This window comes from Stegostoma tigrinum, chromosome X (genome assembly GCF_030684315.1).
Source record: "Stegostoma tigrinum isolate sSteTig4 chromosome X, sSteTig4.hap1, whole genome shotgun sequence".
NCBI lineage: Eukaryota > Metazoa > Chordata > Chondrichthyes > Orectolobiformes > Stegostomatidae > Stegostoma > Stegostoma tigrinum.
Window position 1 is genome coordinate 9,816,019 of NC_081404.1, and position 15,822 is coordinate 9,831,840.

The window sequence follows — 15,822 nt, forward strand, 5'->3', positions numbered from 1 at the left end:
TGATGACAACTTTCAAAATTCTAATAAACCTTGGGTCTTCTGACACAAGAACTCTTTTAGCATCCCTGCCGGTTTGTTCCAGCAGAAAAACTACTAACTGAATTATGCTGCCTTACATACATTGTAATGTTAAAGACTTGTTACTTATGTTCTGAAAATTTGTGGCCCAAATCAGAACTACCAACAAGACTGGAACCCGAGAGATGTTGAATGCTTTCTGCTTTGATGCAATTATTTTTCAAGTTGAAAAGTTGACTTTACTGTTATTTCTCAGTTAAAACAATGACAGAGTTATTCTTATAATATGACAAAATATACAAAATATTGCGATACACAACATTTCACCATAACCTAGATAGTAAAATAATTCAAATTGTGATGCAACATTCCAAAGAAAAATGGAATGGCATTCAGAGCGTTTTGCGCTCTCAGGACGTCAAAGCACTTTACATCTGATGAATTGCTTCTGAAGCGCAGTCACCATTGTTTTGTAGGCAAACACTGCAGCCTCTTTGCGCATAGCAGAGCTTCACAATTATCGAGATAAATGGCAAGAGTTTTTTTTGTAATGCTTGATGAGGGATATACATTGCCCACGACACTAGGATAACACCCGTGCTCCTCAGATCCAGATTCTATCATCTGCAGTCTATCATCTGCAGTGCACATACTATCCGCTAAACAAAAGTGAGTGAAATAAATACAAGATTAAGTCTCTGAAATTATCAGGACAGCACTTGTGAAGTATTCCCAGGAGCAGCACATCTTATGGCATATTATATTATTCAGTGGCAACTGAACACAAACAAATGTATGACATTTATAGGGAGCATTCACATTTAGTGACTTGGCTCAATGCACATAAAAATCATGGGATAACTTCACAACATCCTGATCTAAGGAAGCAAAAGGTTCAAGAATCAGTTCAACTATCTTCATCCTGTGCTGCGTTAACATGCTTGCTATTCAATGTCAGAGGCACAAATGCTGAGTGATCCGATCAAATACTTAAATTACTCACTCAGAAATAAGAAACAGTAAAATTGTCGTGAGGTCATGCAACCACCAACAATGCTGCAGTGAAGTACTGTTTTTATTTTGCCAGTAACTAGTGGATTAGTAAATATATTTACAGAGGAACTGTATCTCAGATGCCAGAATATAGCTGTAATTATTCTCTTTTTGCAGGTGACTAGTGATATCTGGAATTGGCACTGATTTTGCTCATAGCCACAACAATGTTAGCTACTTACTAGGAATAATACAAATTTTTTTTTTGCGCATGACTGGCGCTATTCAGAACTGGGGCTAATTGTGATTGCAGCCACTGACAAAGATCTATTAATTATTTGCCAGGATAATGCAAGAATCATTTTTGTTTGCGCGTAACTAGTTTATCAAAACTGGCACTGGTTTTGCTTATAGCCGCTAGCACAGACCCATTAGTTGTTTGCCACAAAGGCAAAGACATTGCTTCCAGTTTAAAAAGCAGTATGGTGACAAAATAAAAGCTGTAAAAATTCAGCACAATATAAATATTCTCCAAAGCTTCATTCTCCAAATTCTGAAAATGCCTCATTCTACACTCAATTCATATTTAAAGCTAGAGTCTTTTCCCTTGAAGAGGTTTAGCTACTGATGTTCAAAAGTTGCAACAAACATCATACAGCAAATTTTTAAAAAAAGCACAGAATTGCGCCAGTTGGCAGGGGTGGGGGTAGTTTCTAAAAACTTTGGAGCCAGGCTTTAGGCTATTCGTAAGAACCGCCTTAAAGAATCCTACTAACACTCTTAAAAGCAGCAATGAAGGCAGTGATCAACTGCAGAGAATTTGGCTTTTATTAGATGGACTTTCCTCCATTTGCTAGGTCAGTGCAAACATTTGGCAGGACTACAAGCAGGAATTCAAATCACACCACATGTAATTTTGAGAATTAAAGCACAGCTTGATTGTTATCAAATAGATGCCAAAGGATTTGTCTACAGATTTAGTAGACCGTTTAGAAGGCTGCAATTAAGCACCAAGACACAATCCAACATTAGCATGTATTGCTCACTTGTATTGAACAAACATTTTAACAGAAGTTACGTCAGAGTGAACAAAAATCTTAACTCTTTGAGATCATCAATCAATGCCTAATAAAGCATGAGGAATGGTTTGCGGTTTAAAATAATACTGAAAGGAACCCACCAGAGTCCACGGAGACAAAGTCCCTTATCTGTTTATGGAAGGCAATTGGCTCCAACTGGCCATAAAAGGATCAGGTGTACTGAGAGAAAAACAAGAGCAGAATTATTTGAAGCTGCTGAGTTTTCAGGTAACCAAAGCTGGAAAGTAATTTCTCAGGCTATTCAGTGCATGGAATATTTCAGCCCAGATTCCTGTCAAATACATATTTATGTAATGCTTTATGGCTTATGCAAGGAGAAATCATGCACAAATGGAAAGCCTGTACTATCATTTTGTACTAAATCCAGTGTGAGTCAAAAAGTACAAATGCAAGTCAAGCCTATTGAAATGCTTAATTTATTGAGCATATTAGTGTTTCTGATACAGAAAAAGTAGTACATGCTCCTCTCAATTTGACAGAAGGCTAATAAAAATCCCTCACCAATTTTGGGTCATCAAGTCTGCACCCATGTTTTCCTCAAGTCAGCTAGTCTAAGCCCACTTTCTTGCCTGTTCTCCGCACCCTTTAATATCTCGGCTTGTTGAATCACACTCTCCTGTTTGCACCTGCTCTTTTCTTAAACCAAGCAACAATCTTGAGTTTCTTTGAAAGTAATGAACTTTTATTTCAGCAAGTGGATTCAACACGTTACACTGAAGTTCTTTCAGCTCCCTGCCCCAAATTGCTGAGATTACCCTGAATTTGCACTCTCTCAATACGATCAAACTCTTAATGATAGGCACCCATCTCATGAAACACATCTCTCTAGTCTCTCACAGTAACCACTTCTTCTCAACCCTGGTAACATTATGCTGAACCCATGTTACACCTATTATTTTCATAAACTTATAAACTGTATAGCCAAGAACAAAACCAAAAGAACACTCTAATTGTCGGCTGACTGACCTTTACAAGCTCAAGATTACTTTGACTGCTTGAAGTTTTAGACATAAAAAGATCAAGGATTTGTTTGGTATTTTTAATAGCCATAGTCATTTGAATAACTACATTCAATGATGCATGTATTCAATGATGCACATCAAGCTTCTATTACTGTGGTTGAAATTTCACTCTTTACAGCATATTTACTTTCACTTTCCTCGTTTGAAAATATACTACTTCTACATTGAACTGCATGTGCTACCGTCTGCCTGTCTTTTAGTCCAAGTCCTATGACATTCTTTTACCATTGGTTGCTGGAGATAAATTGGGAGAAATCTATGATTTCCAAAAAGGCCCATTATTTTCAGGGACAAAGCACTTAGGACGAGAGATGCTTCTAAAATTTAGTGAAAAGACAGCATTGCATTTTAAAAATAAATGGTGACGTTAAAACTTGCAGCATCATGCGTATGACTGATCACAAGTAGCATATTTATAGAAATAAAAACCACAACTCCTTTCCAAAAAATAATTCACAAGTCATGCTTGGTTTTTAATAACAGAGCAACGCAAGATTTCTAAACAATTTTAAGAACCTGTACTACTCACCTGTTGCCATTATTCCTCATTCTGTGCCAGCTAGGCAAACCAAAATCAAAAGGCAAGGTGACAAGAATAAATCAAAATAATAAGTTGAATAAGACACAAGCATATGTACCTCTTGGGTGACTTGAATACAGAGCCACAAAACTGAAAAATCTACTTACTTTTTTATTACAGAGTTTGCAGAACTGCTCTGGAGACGCTCCATTGGACCTAATTTTCATAGTAATAAAAAAGGCATGTTATACCACCTAGGTGTGTAGCAGAAGACTTAATAATTCATTTGAAGCAAGCTAACACAATCCAGAATATAAATCAAAGGAATAACATTACCTACATTATAAGGTGCTTTGCATTCTTCAAATAAAAGTATCCTTCGTATACCTCAAGAGAGTGTCCACATTACCTACGTGGACACAATCCCTTCAGGCATTTCACTTTGATGTTGCTGCTCATGAACTTTATCCCCATCCAGTACCCATACAGACAATTCATTTGATGTGCAATTTTCCACAGCAAGTAGAACAAAAGGGTAATACATGATAAAACAACACATTATTGCATTATGTAGATATACAAACACATAGTAAATTACAAGGCTTTTGATAAAATAAAAGGTCTATCAACAAGTGCTTTAAGTATGAGGCATGGATGTCATAGAAACCACTATCACAGTTTCACAAAACACTAATGTTACCAGATATTCATAGTCAAACAGATTACGGGGGAGGGGGGGGGCGCAGCGGAAAACCAGTTCCACAGAACAACAGTGCCACTCTTCATAATGAAAGAGAACTGGCACATGATCAAACTATGGCACCCTTGTGCCACTTTTTACAAGAAAAAAAAATGACCTTGTGCATGCTATTCCCAAGAAGTGTTCATGTTTTGCTTTAGCTGACAATCTGGAATTGATCCTAATATAAGCAATGATACCCAAATTAGACGATACTCAAAATTGTGTAACTAGGAAATGAACAAACAAAAGTGTAGAAAAAGGCTCAACAAAATGTAAATTCACAGGATTTTATGCTGATGAGTAACTTTTCAAAACTCCCTTCCTAATCTACACACAGTATCATGACAGACATTAAATGATTTTGCTTCAATTGACTACTTTGCTTTGTTTTTGCCCACAGCTTATTGTACCAGTGAAACCTAACAAAAAGTATTTTAAAAAATTAAGATACAAATGCATATTTAGACCTATTCAAATTTGTCTAAGCTTTCTTCAGGTTTGAAGCACAAATTGCCAGAATGTAATTAAAATACATCTGCAGCTCCTAAGTAAATGTACAAAGTAGTGCCACACAGACAGAAAAAGCATACTAGAAGAATTGCTCTGTCACAGCGTTCCCCAAATAACTAATTATGAACCGCACAAGTTGATCTGCACTTCCACCTCCCGAGACAAAGCACAATGAGAAAGATTTAGCATCAATATCACAGAAGTTGCAATTAGGGTTTCAAAACAGTTTACAGTACAAGCAATCTTCAACATTTAAAAAGAAACTTCTATTGTTGGTGTTGTTATATATTAAGTAGTATGTTAGAAATCCTTACTGTGGGACTCAGGATCATGCACAAAGTTCCATTACTGCACGACATACTCAACTTGTACACCATCCTTTCCTCTCTAAGATTCGACTCTTGTTAAATCAGTACTTCTAATCCTCGAATCTTGTTTTTGCAACGAATCTCATACCTTAAACCCAGATACAAGCTAACTTGTTTTTCTGATCCCAGATACTTTATTTAAAAAACAGCAGTCATCTTCTGGCTTCCCCAGCATATTATTTAAAAGTAAAATGGTTGTAGGATTTGCCAGCTGTTAGTATAAAAAAAAAAGGTCCACGCCATGCTTAAAATAGCAACATTGAAGATCGAAAGATCTTGAAGATATTCAAGAATTTAAACATTGCAGCCCATACCTTGGGATCCCTATATTCAGTTAGCTGAACTGGCTGGATCTCCCAGTCTATGCTAATGCAAAAACTACTGAGCCAAGTATCATATTAGAGATACCTGAATTATTCTTTTCATACCCTTGGTATTTCCTAAACCTAAATAAACTCATAGCCCATTATATATACAGTGCAGTCGAGACAAATCTACTGGGAGGATGAAGAAAGAATAATTCATATTAAGATTTTAAACTGCTGCAAAAAAAAAATTACTGTTGGCTTCCTTTCTTTACGGAAGTTTTGAAGGTTTAAAAGCTGGTGGAATAAAGAATAGTTGGAGAACGAAGGTTTTGGAAACGCAAGTAGCAACAAAATGGAGTAACAGCCTTCCAGAGGTCAGGGCAGTGACTAAAAGATTCAGCCATCTTTGAGGGAACAGAACAGGAGTATGGATGAACTGACATTGCAACAGGTTCCTTTATTCAACAGAATTTCCTTCCTTTGAAATTGCTGTTATCCAACTCTATCAAAACATAAAAACTTACCCTCAAGCTGTGTCCTTCAAATGGTCACTCTCTAGCATCAGTCTTTCTTGGATGTGTTATCACCTCCCAAATCCATGCAAATCCTGCTGGATGTGTGCTTGAAGCTGTCCAAGACAGTCTAAGGTTTTAGAGTAGATTTATAGCTCAAGTTGTGGATGTTGTGGTTGGTTGGCCGACCAAGCTAGTTTATTATTCCACAGATGTTTCATTACCCTGTTGCATATCATCAGTGCAGCCTCTGATGAAGCGTTGTTGTGTTTTCCTGCCTGGCATTTAAACTCTGGGGTCCATTGAGCTGGATTACCTCCCTTTCGGTTTCCCTTTGCAATGGAGTCGAGTTCTGTGTTTGTTGATGGCTTCCTTTGTGGAGCACCAGGCCTCTATGAACTCCCGTGCTCATCTCTGCTCTGCTTGTCCCAGGATCTTGGTGTTATCCCAATTGAATTGGTGGTTCTCCCTTTCCATGTGGGCAGAGATGTTGCGTATTGGTCGTGTCTTTTTGAAGCCAATTGCTGTTCGTGTACCCTTGTTAATTTCCTTCCCGTTTGTCCCATGTAGTGTTTGTCACAGTCTCTGCAGGGAATCTTGTATATGACATTGGTCCTGTCCACAGTGGGTTGTGGGTCCTTGGTTCAGGTGAGCAGTTGGAGAAGGGTTGACGAGGGTTTGTGCACTACTCCGATACCCAGTGATCATAGGAGTCTTGTGGTCACTTCTGACGTGTTCCTGATGTAAGGTAGTGTGACGAGTGCGTCGGGGCATGTAGTATCTTCCTGGTGTCATTCGTGAGATAGGCATCTTCTGACCCATTTTTTCGGATATCCATTGTCCTTGAGCACCTGGAAGAGGTGCTATTCTTCTTCTCGGCATAGCCCTGCTGCTGCAGTGTGTTGTTGCCTGTTTAAATAGTATTCTCACATGGGACAGGCACGCACACGAACCAAGTACTGAACTTCAACAGCAACCATCTTATCACACACAAACGAAGCTGCGTGTTTAAATAATATTCTCACGTAGCTTCGTTTGTGTATGATAAGATGGTTGCTGTTGAAGTTCAGTTCTGTGTCTGTGCCTGTCCCATGTGAGAATACTATTTAAACAGGCAACACACTGCAGCAGCAGAGCTATGCCGAGAAGAAGAGTAGCACCTCTTCCAGGTGTTCAAGGACAATGGATATTCGAAAAACTGGGTCAGAAGATGCCTATCTCACGAATGACACCAGGAAGATACTACATGCCCCGACACACTCATCATGCTACCTTACATCAGGAACACAAATAGAAAGCGGGACATAACACCAGCACTTCCCTGGAGGCTCACTGATGATGTTACCTAGAATGTTGACGAAAAATCTGAAAACGAACCTTCCAGCTCAGCGAGCAAACTTACATCCAGAACCTCAACCTGAGCTACAAATCTTCTCAAAACTCGCTAACACATTGGAACTGACCACAAGACTCCTATGATCACTGGGTATCGGAGTAGTGCACAAACCCTCGTCAACCCTTCTCCAACTGCTCACCCGAACCAAGGACCCACAACCCACTATGGACAGGACCAATGTCATATACAAGATTCCCTGCAGAGACTGTGACAAACACTACATGGGACAAACGGGAAGGAAATTAACAAGGGTACACGAACAGCAATTGGCTTCAAAAAGACACGACCAATACTCAACATCTCTGCCCACATGGAAAGGGAGAACCACCAATTCAATTGGGACAACACCAAGATCCTGGGACAAGCAGAGCAGAGATGAGCACGGGAGTTCATAGAGGCCTGGTGCTCCACAAAGGAAGCCATCAACAAACACAGAACTCGACTCCATTGCAAAGGGAAACCGAAAGGGAGGTAATCTGAGATGTTAATGTGATAACATCCCATTAAATTTTTATGCTACTTATCTTCTTATACAGGGGTATGTGGAAACTGTCTTAAACTTCCTGCCCGAATAAGATTGGGTGGGAAACGTTTGTAAAGGAATGAGACTTGTGTAATTTTGTAAAGGGGTGAAACTTCTGTTTCTATTTAAGTAGCCAGGTCAGTTACCTTTGTTCAAGCCAGACACTTTGGCAGCTTGAAATCGCATCCTGTCACTTCGGCGATTTGAAACTGCATCCTGTCATTATCAGTCACTTCGTGAATGATCAATGCTGTATCCTCTTCTCTTTATGTTCCAAGTGTAGTAATTGTTTTATGTATCAGCCAAAATAGAGTACAAAAAGCGGGGACTGCCTGCTGTTCGGGGAGAATCGCTTGCAGAACTCAGCACTGTGCCGAGTTGATTACAGCGATTCTCCACAGCTTGTACTTACTTAATAATAAAGGATCGTGTTTCTGTAGCCAGGTCAGTGTCTTGATATTGCGTCAAGTCCACGAGGGTCTCTGAAAAACGAACCTAACAAATCCAGCTCAACAGACACCAGAGTTTAAATACCAGGCGGGAAAACACAACAGCACTTCATCGGAGCTGCACTGATGTTACCCAGCAGGGTAACGAAATGCCTGCAGAACAACGAACCAACCCGGCAAACCAGTCAACCAACCACAACGTCCAAGAGAGTCTTAGCTGCTCCCACAAAATACCTTCAACCACAAATACAGTTAAGAATTTCTGCAACTGTTACTACTGGTGCATTATCCCTCTGACACAACCCTTCACCAAATCTGTCTAGATTTATAGCACTCCAATTCTTGGTCCCACTGTTTGCTATTCAGCATACCAGGAAGATCTACTGAAAAAGTTTCTCTTACTATGTCCAATTTTTGCAGCCTCGGCATCCAATTCAACCAGAGAGGAGCTACTGTCATACACACGTAATGCAATGACCACTGACTTCCCCTTTGCATAAGGCTGCCCAGTTCTCTCTCTACTTTAGTCCTTCTTCTATTGCCTGTTTCCTACCCTACACCAAATCCTGACTGTGAGATTATATGTACAAAACCCTCTACATCAAAGAGAAGGTACTATGTAAATGTAAGCTGTTGCGGAGACTGTCAGACAATATTCCTGTGTTCTGGATCAGATTGGTCACGACAACACACACACACACACACACACACACACACACAGTTGTGTTCCAGAAATGTGGAGTGTTTTGGGTCTGTTTATAAATTGCTATTAGAAAAAATATAACTGTACTAGTAAAGTCAGTATTGGTAGAAAGTAAAGTAGTGCCAGAAGTACAATAGTTTACAAAGTGGGAGTTGTGGCCAAAAATACAATTTCAGGAATTAACACTGATGTGCATGAATGCGGCGAACATAAGAGTTTCAAAAAGCTGAAAGATAAGCTCTTCAATGCAAAGTACTTGAGCATGTAATTATGAAACCTACGAGGAAAACAAGCACAGGTAAAGCAGTCTGTGCAAGAGATGGGGAAGAAAATCAGAATGCAGTGACCATCAATGCTTTTCAGCTAGAAGAACCAGAAAGGCTGGAGCAGGTTGCAGAGATACAAGCAGAATAGGCTGGTGAGAACTATGTTTGTTTTGGTATGCAAACCTCCGAAACCTGATATCATTGTGTCAGCACAGAACCTCAAAAGTGGGGCCATGCATCCAACAGGGAACACCACTGGCAAGTATTTTCAGAGATTTAACTGGTTTCTTGATTAAGGCATCACCAGGTTCCAAGGAATGTCCACATGACCAGAGACTGCATATTAGTTATTTATCCCTAGGCAAAGGGTGAACTGAAAGTTAACTGCAGTGGAGTGGGGTCAGCTTGATTGCTTTTCCCCCCATTCTTCAGTTCTGAAGGAGGGTCACCACACCCGAAACATTAATTCTGCTTTCTCTCCACAGATGCTGCCAGACCTGCCGAGTTATCCCAACAATTTCAGTTTTTGTTTCCAATTTCCAGCATCTGCAGTTCTTCAGCAATTTAGAAGCCTAGTAATTTATACAAAGAGGGTTAAAAATGCAAAGCTCTCTGTGAAAACAAGTTTTCTGTTCAGCAGTCTTCAAACAGATTCTGGCACTGATGCAAAGAATGTGATATAATGTGTTAAATAGTTGGAAATGGGCAACAGTGATGGTAGAACAGGGTGTGGATTGCAATAATATCCCTTGCTGCTGCCAAAGTAGTGCCAGGGTTCACCATACCTTTTAAAGAGGCTGCAGGGGTCATTGGGAATTGTAGGTCATCAGGCTGGTTATGACCCAGGGACTTTGGAATATATCTGTTGGTAGATGTGACTCAAGAGCTAAAATGACTGGATGGGAAGTGAGAAATTCTACAAAACAAAGGATACATTGAAAATCTTCCAAATTTTACAATGGAGAAAGCTTAGGCTCATGAATGAAAATGTTACGACAAGCCAAAGTGGCTTTGAAGTAAATGATGATGGTAGAGGGGTACCACAATGTGCCATCAATGCACATATGGAACTCAAACCCCAACTTGTGGAAATAAAGCAAGAAACAGGAAACATTATCTCTTGTCCTTTAAGCTCTAATGTCATATACATGCACAGATTGTTATGACTTTGAACAGCAATTTTAATGCTGGGAGGAATAAAGCTGAAACAAATGAATTCAAGTAGACAATTATGTGAGCAACAATTATTAAAGCTAGTTGACAGCAAGGCATTCAATACTCTTGACGAGTACTCTGCAATAGTTTGAAAGGGGCAAACAAAGGAAGCCATCAACTTTGCCAACAAGGACAGAAGTAAAATTGTTGAGTTATCAGAAACTTTGTGCAAAAGAAATACAATAAGCAAGAAACCAAAAGAGTGAAGTTATTTGCCAGACATTCACTAAATGAAAAGCTAATGAAACGCTAATAAAACGCTGAGGCTACATCATAAGGCTGTATAAAAGTTATGTTAAAACTAATGGTCAATTCAGATAAAATTCCCATGGTCATATACTATGCCTACAAACACCATAGTGAGTGCAAAAGACAAGCAGACAATGAAAATATCAGATTCAATCACACTAGGAATCATGACAGAGGGCAAGGTAATTAAAACTTAAGAAAAATATTCTACTTGACATATACAGTATAAACATGGGGTAGTAAATGAGTAAGAACTACAAGAACACAAAAGCAAAGTCTCATGTTAATTTACAATACACGCTCCACTAATGGAGAATGCTTTCTGTGGTCAATTAATGTAAACTGACATGACCACACCAAGAGGGACCACAAGGCAACTGAAAGTCACTAATGTGGCTTTCAGTCTTGAAAGATGCTTTTGTTAAACTACAATTTTATATTGAAAAAGAATCTGCATGGCTTCTGATCAGACTGTATGGGGCAACAAGCTAGAATGAAATCCTTTAAGTAGGAGTTAATGGTTTCTCCACCTCTGATAACAGGTGGTTAGTGGAGGTGAAAATTCCCTGCTGGATTGTACTAAGTAACCTGAATTAGTAATTGATTCTAATGTATGTTACAATACCTGCAGTTGCTGCCTTTCAGAAAGTCTGGGTACGTGCAGCACCTTTCTCCCCTTAGTTACATCACTGCAGTTATTTTTCTTGACAACTGTTATGAAGCATGCTGTTTAATAACTAGCAAACAGTAAAGTTTGCTTAATGTGTTGTGCAAGGTTCATTATTTTCACAGGATAACTTCCAAGTTTGTTTCAAATTTATAAACAGAATGAGGTCATTGCTGACTAGGCAGCATTTATTGCCCATCCTTAATTGCCCAGAGGCAACCACACTGCTGTGGGTCTGGAGTCACATGTAGTCCAAACCAGGTAAGGATGGCAATTTTCCCTCTCTAAAAGGACAACAGTGAGCCAGATGGGTTTTTCTGACAATCAACAATTGATTCATAGTCATCATTAGATTTTTTTTTAAACAGATACTTTACCAAACTCAAATTCCACCATCTGCCGTAGCAGGACTCGAAGCGGGGGGGGGGGGGGCCCTCCCCAGAGCATTATCTGGGTCTCTAGATTGACAGTCCAGCAATACTACTAGGTCACTGCCTCCCCCTCAAGTTGGGGTGGGAGTACATTCAACATGCAGATCAGTTTAGTAAAGCTGCAACTTTGAAGTTTTTTTAGTCAAATTTGTAATACATTGTACCTTTATTAGCTTTCCAACGATCGTTCAAATTTGCCAGGCTTTTGGATGTTGACTTCTTGTGACAAATTAAAAAGTGACCGCACATCCAATCCAACCCATAGCCATTTCATACAGTACAAAATTTTAGAATCCCACTTTATCAAAAGAACCATCAATACAGCACATCTTTTTTGCAGAGTTCCACACATAGACTTAGTGGAAGATTTCCCAGGCTCAGTAACTCCACAAGAGGGATCAACAAGCCTCATATCAGAACTGTTAGAACACTCCATCAATAATTTTTAAATCTTAAAATTTCATGCAGAGTAGTAATTTGTGAATTAAGAAAAAATAAGCAACTGAACAAATTCACTAGGATTTAATGATGTTTTGGGAATAAAAAAAGAAAAAAACCATCTCAATATCCTTCCCCTCAAGATAATGCATCTGGATTAGTTTTAGATACGTCAGAATTAGGAGCAGGAGTAGGCATTCAACACCTTAAGTTGAGCAGGTATTCACTAAGATCATGGCTGATATAATTACCTGACATTTTCTTTTAAAAATTGTTCTCTCATGGGAGTTGCTGGTCAATCAGCATTTATTGCCCTAGAGAAGGTAGCGGTGAGCTGCTGCCTCGAATTGCTGCAGTCTGTATGCTGTCGTCAGACCCACAATGCTATTAGAGTGGTGACTCTAGGCTTTTGACCTAGTGGCAGTGAAGAAACAATGGTATATTTGCAAGTCAGGGTGGTTAGCGGCTTGGAAGGGAACTTGCAGATGGGCAGGAGGGTGGCTACCATCCACAATTCTTCTCCAAGTAACTCACTGTCCTGACCTAGAAATATAATGCTGCTTCTTCACAGTCACTAGGTCAAAACTTCAGAGTCCTCACTCTAATAGCATTGGTCGGTTTACCAACAGCACACAGACCACAGTGATTCAAGGCAGCAGGTCACCACTACCTTCTCAAGCACAAGTATAGACAGACAATTAATGCTGGTCAGCAAGCAATATCCATATCCCACAAAAGAACGTAATAAGAAATGCCTGCCCACTATACCCATCTCCCCATCCCCAAATTTTCCACCCTCTTGCTCATCAAGGATCTCTCTCTCTCTCTCTTCCTAAAAACTCAAAAACTCTACTTCAAAAGGTGTGGAAGCAGAGTGCTCCAAAGATCCATGATTCTCAATTTCTCACATCTTAAAATTCCCCAAAAATATCCATTCTACGTACACCCGGTCAAGACCCCTCGGGAGACTGTATATTGCTGCCAAGTCACCTGATACCCTTCTAAACTCCATTGGGTCCAACCTAGCCTATCCAACTTCTCTTCATATGACAACCCAATTTCAGGTACGAGTATTAATCTTCTCAGAACTGCTTCAAAACACACTTGCATCCTTTCTTAAATAAGGCAAACAATATCGCACAAAGTACTCTAGATGTGGTCTTCTGATTACCCTGCATAGTGGAAGCACCACCCTACTGTTATAAACTTATTGAGTGGAAATACATTGTAAGCTTTTCTAATTACTTGCTATGTTTGCATTTAACCGTTTGCTATACATGTACACTATACATACAAGCTTCTCAGAGCTCAATCTCTCTCCATTTAGATAACATACATAATTCTTAATGCAAAAGTTGATAATTTTACATTTTTCCACATTACATTCCATTTGCCAGACCTTTGCCCACTCACCAAACCTTTTAAGGCTTGTGTCCTCTTCACAACTCTTTCCTACTAGCTTAGTGTCATCAGTAAATTTAGCAAAAATGTTCTTGGTGCTTTCCATAAAATGTTGCCACACCAGTACTGATTCTGGTGCATGCCACTTGTTGCCCATTTGCACCTGTTACCTACCAGCGAGCAAATCTTTAATCCTATCCCCTACACCATGTGCTTCTACTTTCCAGAATAATTTTGATACTCATATTTTCTGGAACTCAAAGTACAGTGCATCCACTAACTCTTTATCCACGGTATGTACTACCTCCTCAAAAGAACTCCAGTACAGGAGTCCCTGAGTTGCAAACAGGTTTCATTTGAGTCCACTTTCAAGTCAATTCATATGAGAGTCAGAACACAATGCAGGACAACATAAAATAGTACACACAGGAAACATTTGCGCTTCAGATCTTTAAAATTACACCCATGTGGGACTGCCTTCTTAAATATGTGCATTTGTAAATCGGATGTTCATGATTCAAAGACCACCTGCAGATTGCTTAAACATCATTTCTCTCACAAATCTCTGCCAGGTTACGCCTTTAATAATAGCTACTAACATTTCCCCTGTGTGACAGACAATAAGCCAACTGGCACTTAGTTCTTTCTCTTCTTTCCTTTCTGGTAACAGTAAATATTAACTCATTCAATTTGGCTTTTCCAAAACCTAGGGAATTAGGGAATATTAAAACCAAACAAACGACCAACCAGCCATCTCACTAATCACTTAAGACACAAAGTTGCTGGAAAAGCTCAGTAGGTCTAGGGCAGCATCTGTGAAAGAAAAAAATGTTAATGTTTCAGGCTGGTGACCCTTCCTCAGAGCTTCTTTTAAAGGCCTGAGTGTGAAGTCTATCATCATGCAGGGACTTGTCAGCCCACTACCCTAACACACTTTCCTAGAGATTGTAATTTTCCCAAATTCCTCCTTCCCTTCAATTTCCTGATTTTGCTGTGGAAGCTAAGTTCTTTCCTCCATACTGAATGACTAACACAAAACAGCTGTTCGATTCATCTGCCATCTCCTTATTTTCTGTTGTTAATTCACTTGGCTTTAGAGACGATACACTTGTTATAAAATGAACCATAAAAAGTCTTAAATTTTTTAAAAAATACATCTAGCTAGCATTCTTTCATACTTCTAGCCCCACCACCCTTACTAGCTTGAGTCATTCTTCGCTTTGGACAAAAAGTTGAACAATTTCCTAACCTGTCACCTACCTTTTTTGCAATGGGGAGAGCTCCTAGGTTTTTTTTCCCCTCTCCCCCCAACACTGTTTCTGGAACTTTCTAAAAATGCAAAAGGAGAACAAATTGCACTCCCCTCCACCCCCAATTAAGAGATTGAAAGAAGAGTAATGGTGCCAAGACCAACTTGGAGATTCCAGCAAAGGCTGTAAAGAAGTAAGGGAGGTCAGTGATGAGTTGATGCTAAAACTGGATTCCGTAAAACCGAAGACTGGCATCTGATAGATGATCCCCCTCTCACCTGCCGCCTCCAATCTCATCCTCACCTTTGCAAGTTTCCTTACCTTTCATCATTCTATTGAAATGGTGAATTTGCCTCTGAATATGCACAGATGTGCTTTTCAAGAGGTTCTTTCCCTCCTTGCATCCCAAACATGTTGAAATCAAGATTCATTGCAGTTCCCTACTTCTACTTGTGTCTCCTGATGTGGAAATGTTAAGTTAAAATGATTACAAAGATTTTACTTTTTAAAATCAGCAGCAAAACCCATAATTCCATATTTAACTTGTTTGACCGTAGATTTTACAAAATGTTGCAATCCTAAACATCCTTGTTACTTATCTAGAGATGTTAAGGTTGGTTCCCAAGCTGGGGAGAGAAGAACCTAACTGGATTTCCACTCCCAAATGTCATTTACTATAATCATTCAAAAACAGGTCCAATGCCCTCAGTACACAAGTTTACCAAAATTAATGCCCAAGCT

General features: G+C 39.4%; 1 protein-coding gene across 8 annotated transcripts in view; it reads right to left on the reverse strand.

Annotated features, from left to right (window-relative positions):
- LOC125448238 (zinc finger CCCH domain-containing protein 10-like) overlaps positions 1-15,822 on the reverse strand; it is a 48,402-nt gene that overhangs the window by 20,046 nt on the left and 12,534 nt on the right. Inside the window, exons 2-4 of one of the 8 annotated variants that reach the window (XM_048523372.2) lie at positions 3,821-3,869; positions 3,663-3,692; positions 2,192-2,270 (exon numbers count right to left, since the gene is read on the reverse strand). The exons of 5 other annotated variants lie outside the window; for them this stretch is intronic. Coding sequence is in view for 1 of the 3 variants with exons in the window: in XM_048523369.2 (XP_048379326.1) it covers positions 3,821-3,864 (44 nt within the window). In the remaining 2 variants the exon portion in view is untranslated. The remainder of the gene's footprint in view (positions 1-2,191; positions 2,271-3,662; positions 3,693-3,820; positions 3,870-15,822) is intronic. 2 more of the 8 variants (XM_048523370.2, XM_048523369.2) reach the window with 2 other exon arrangements.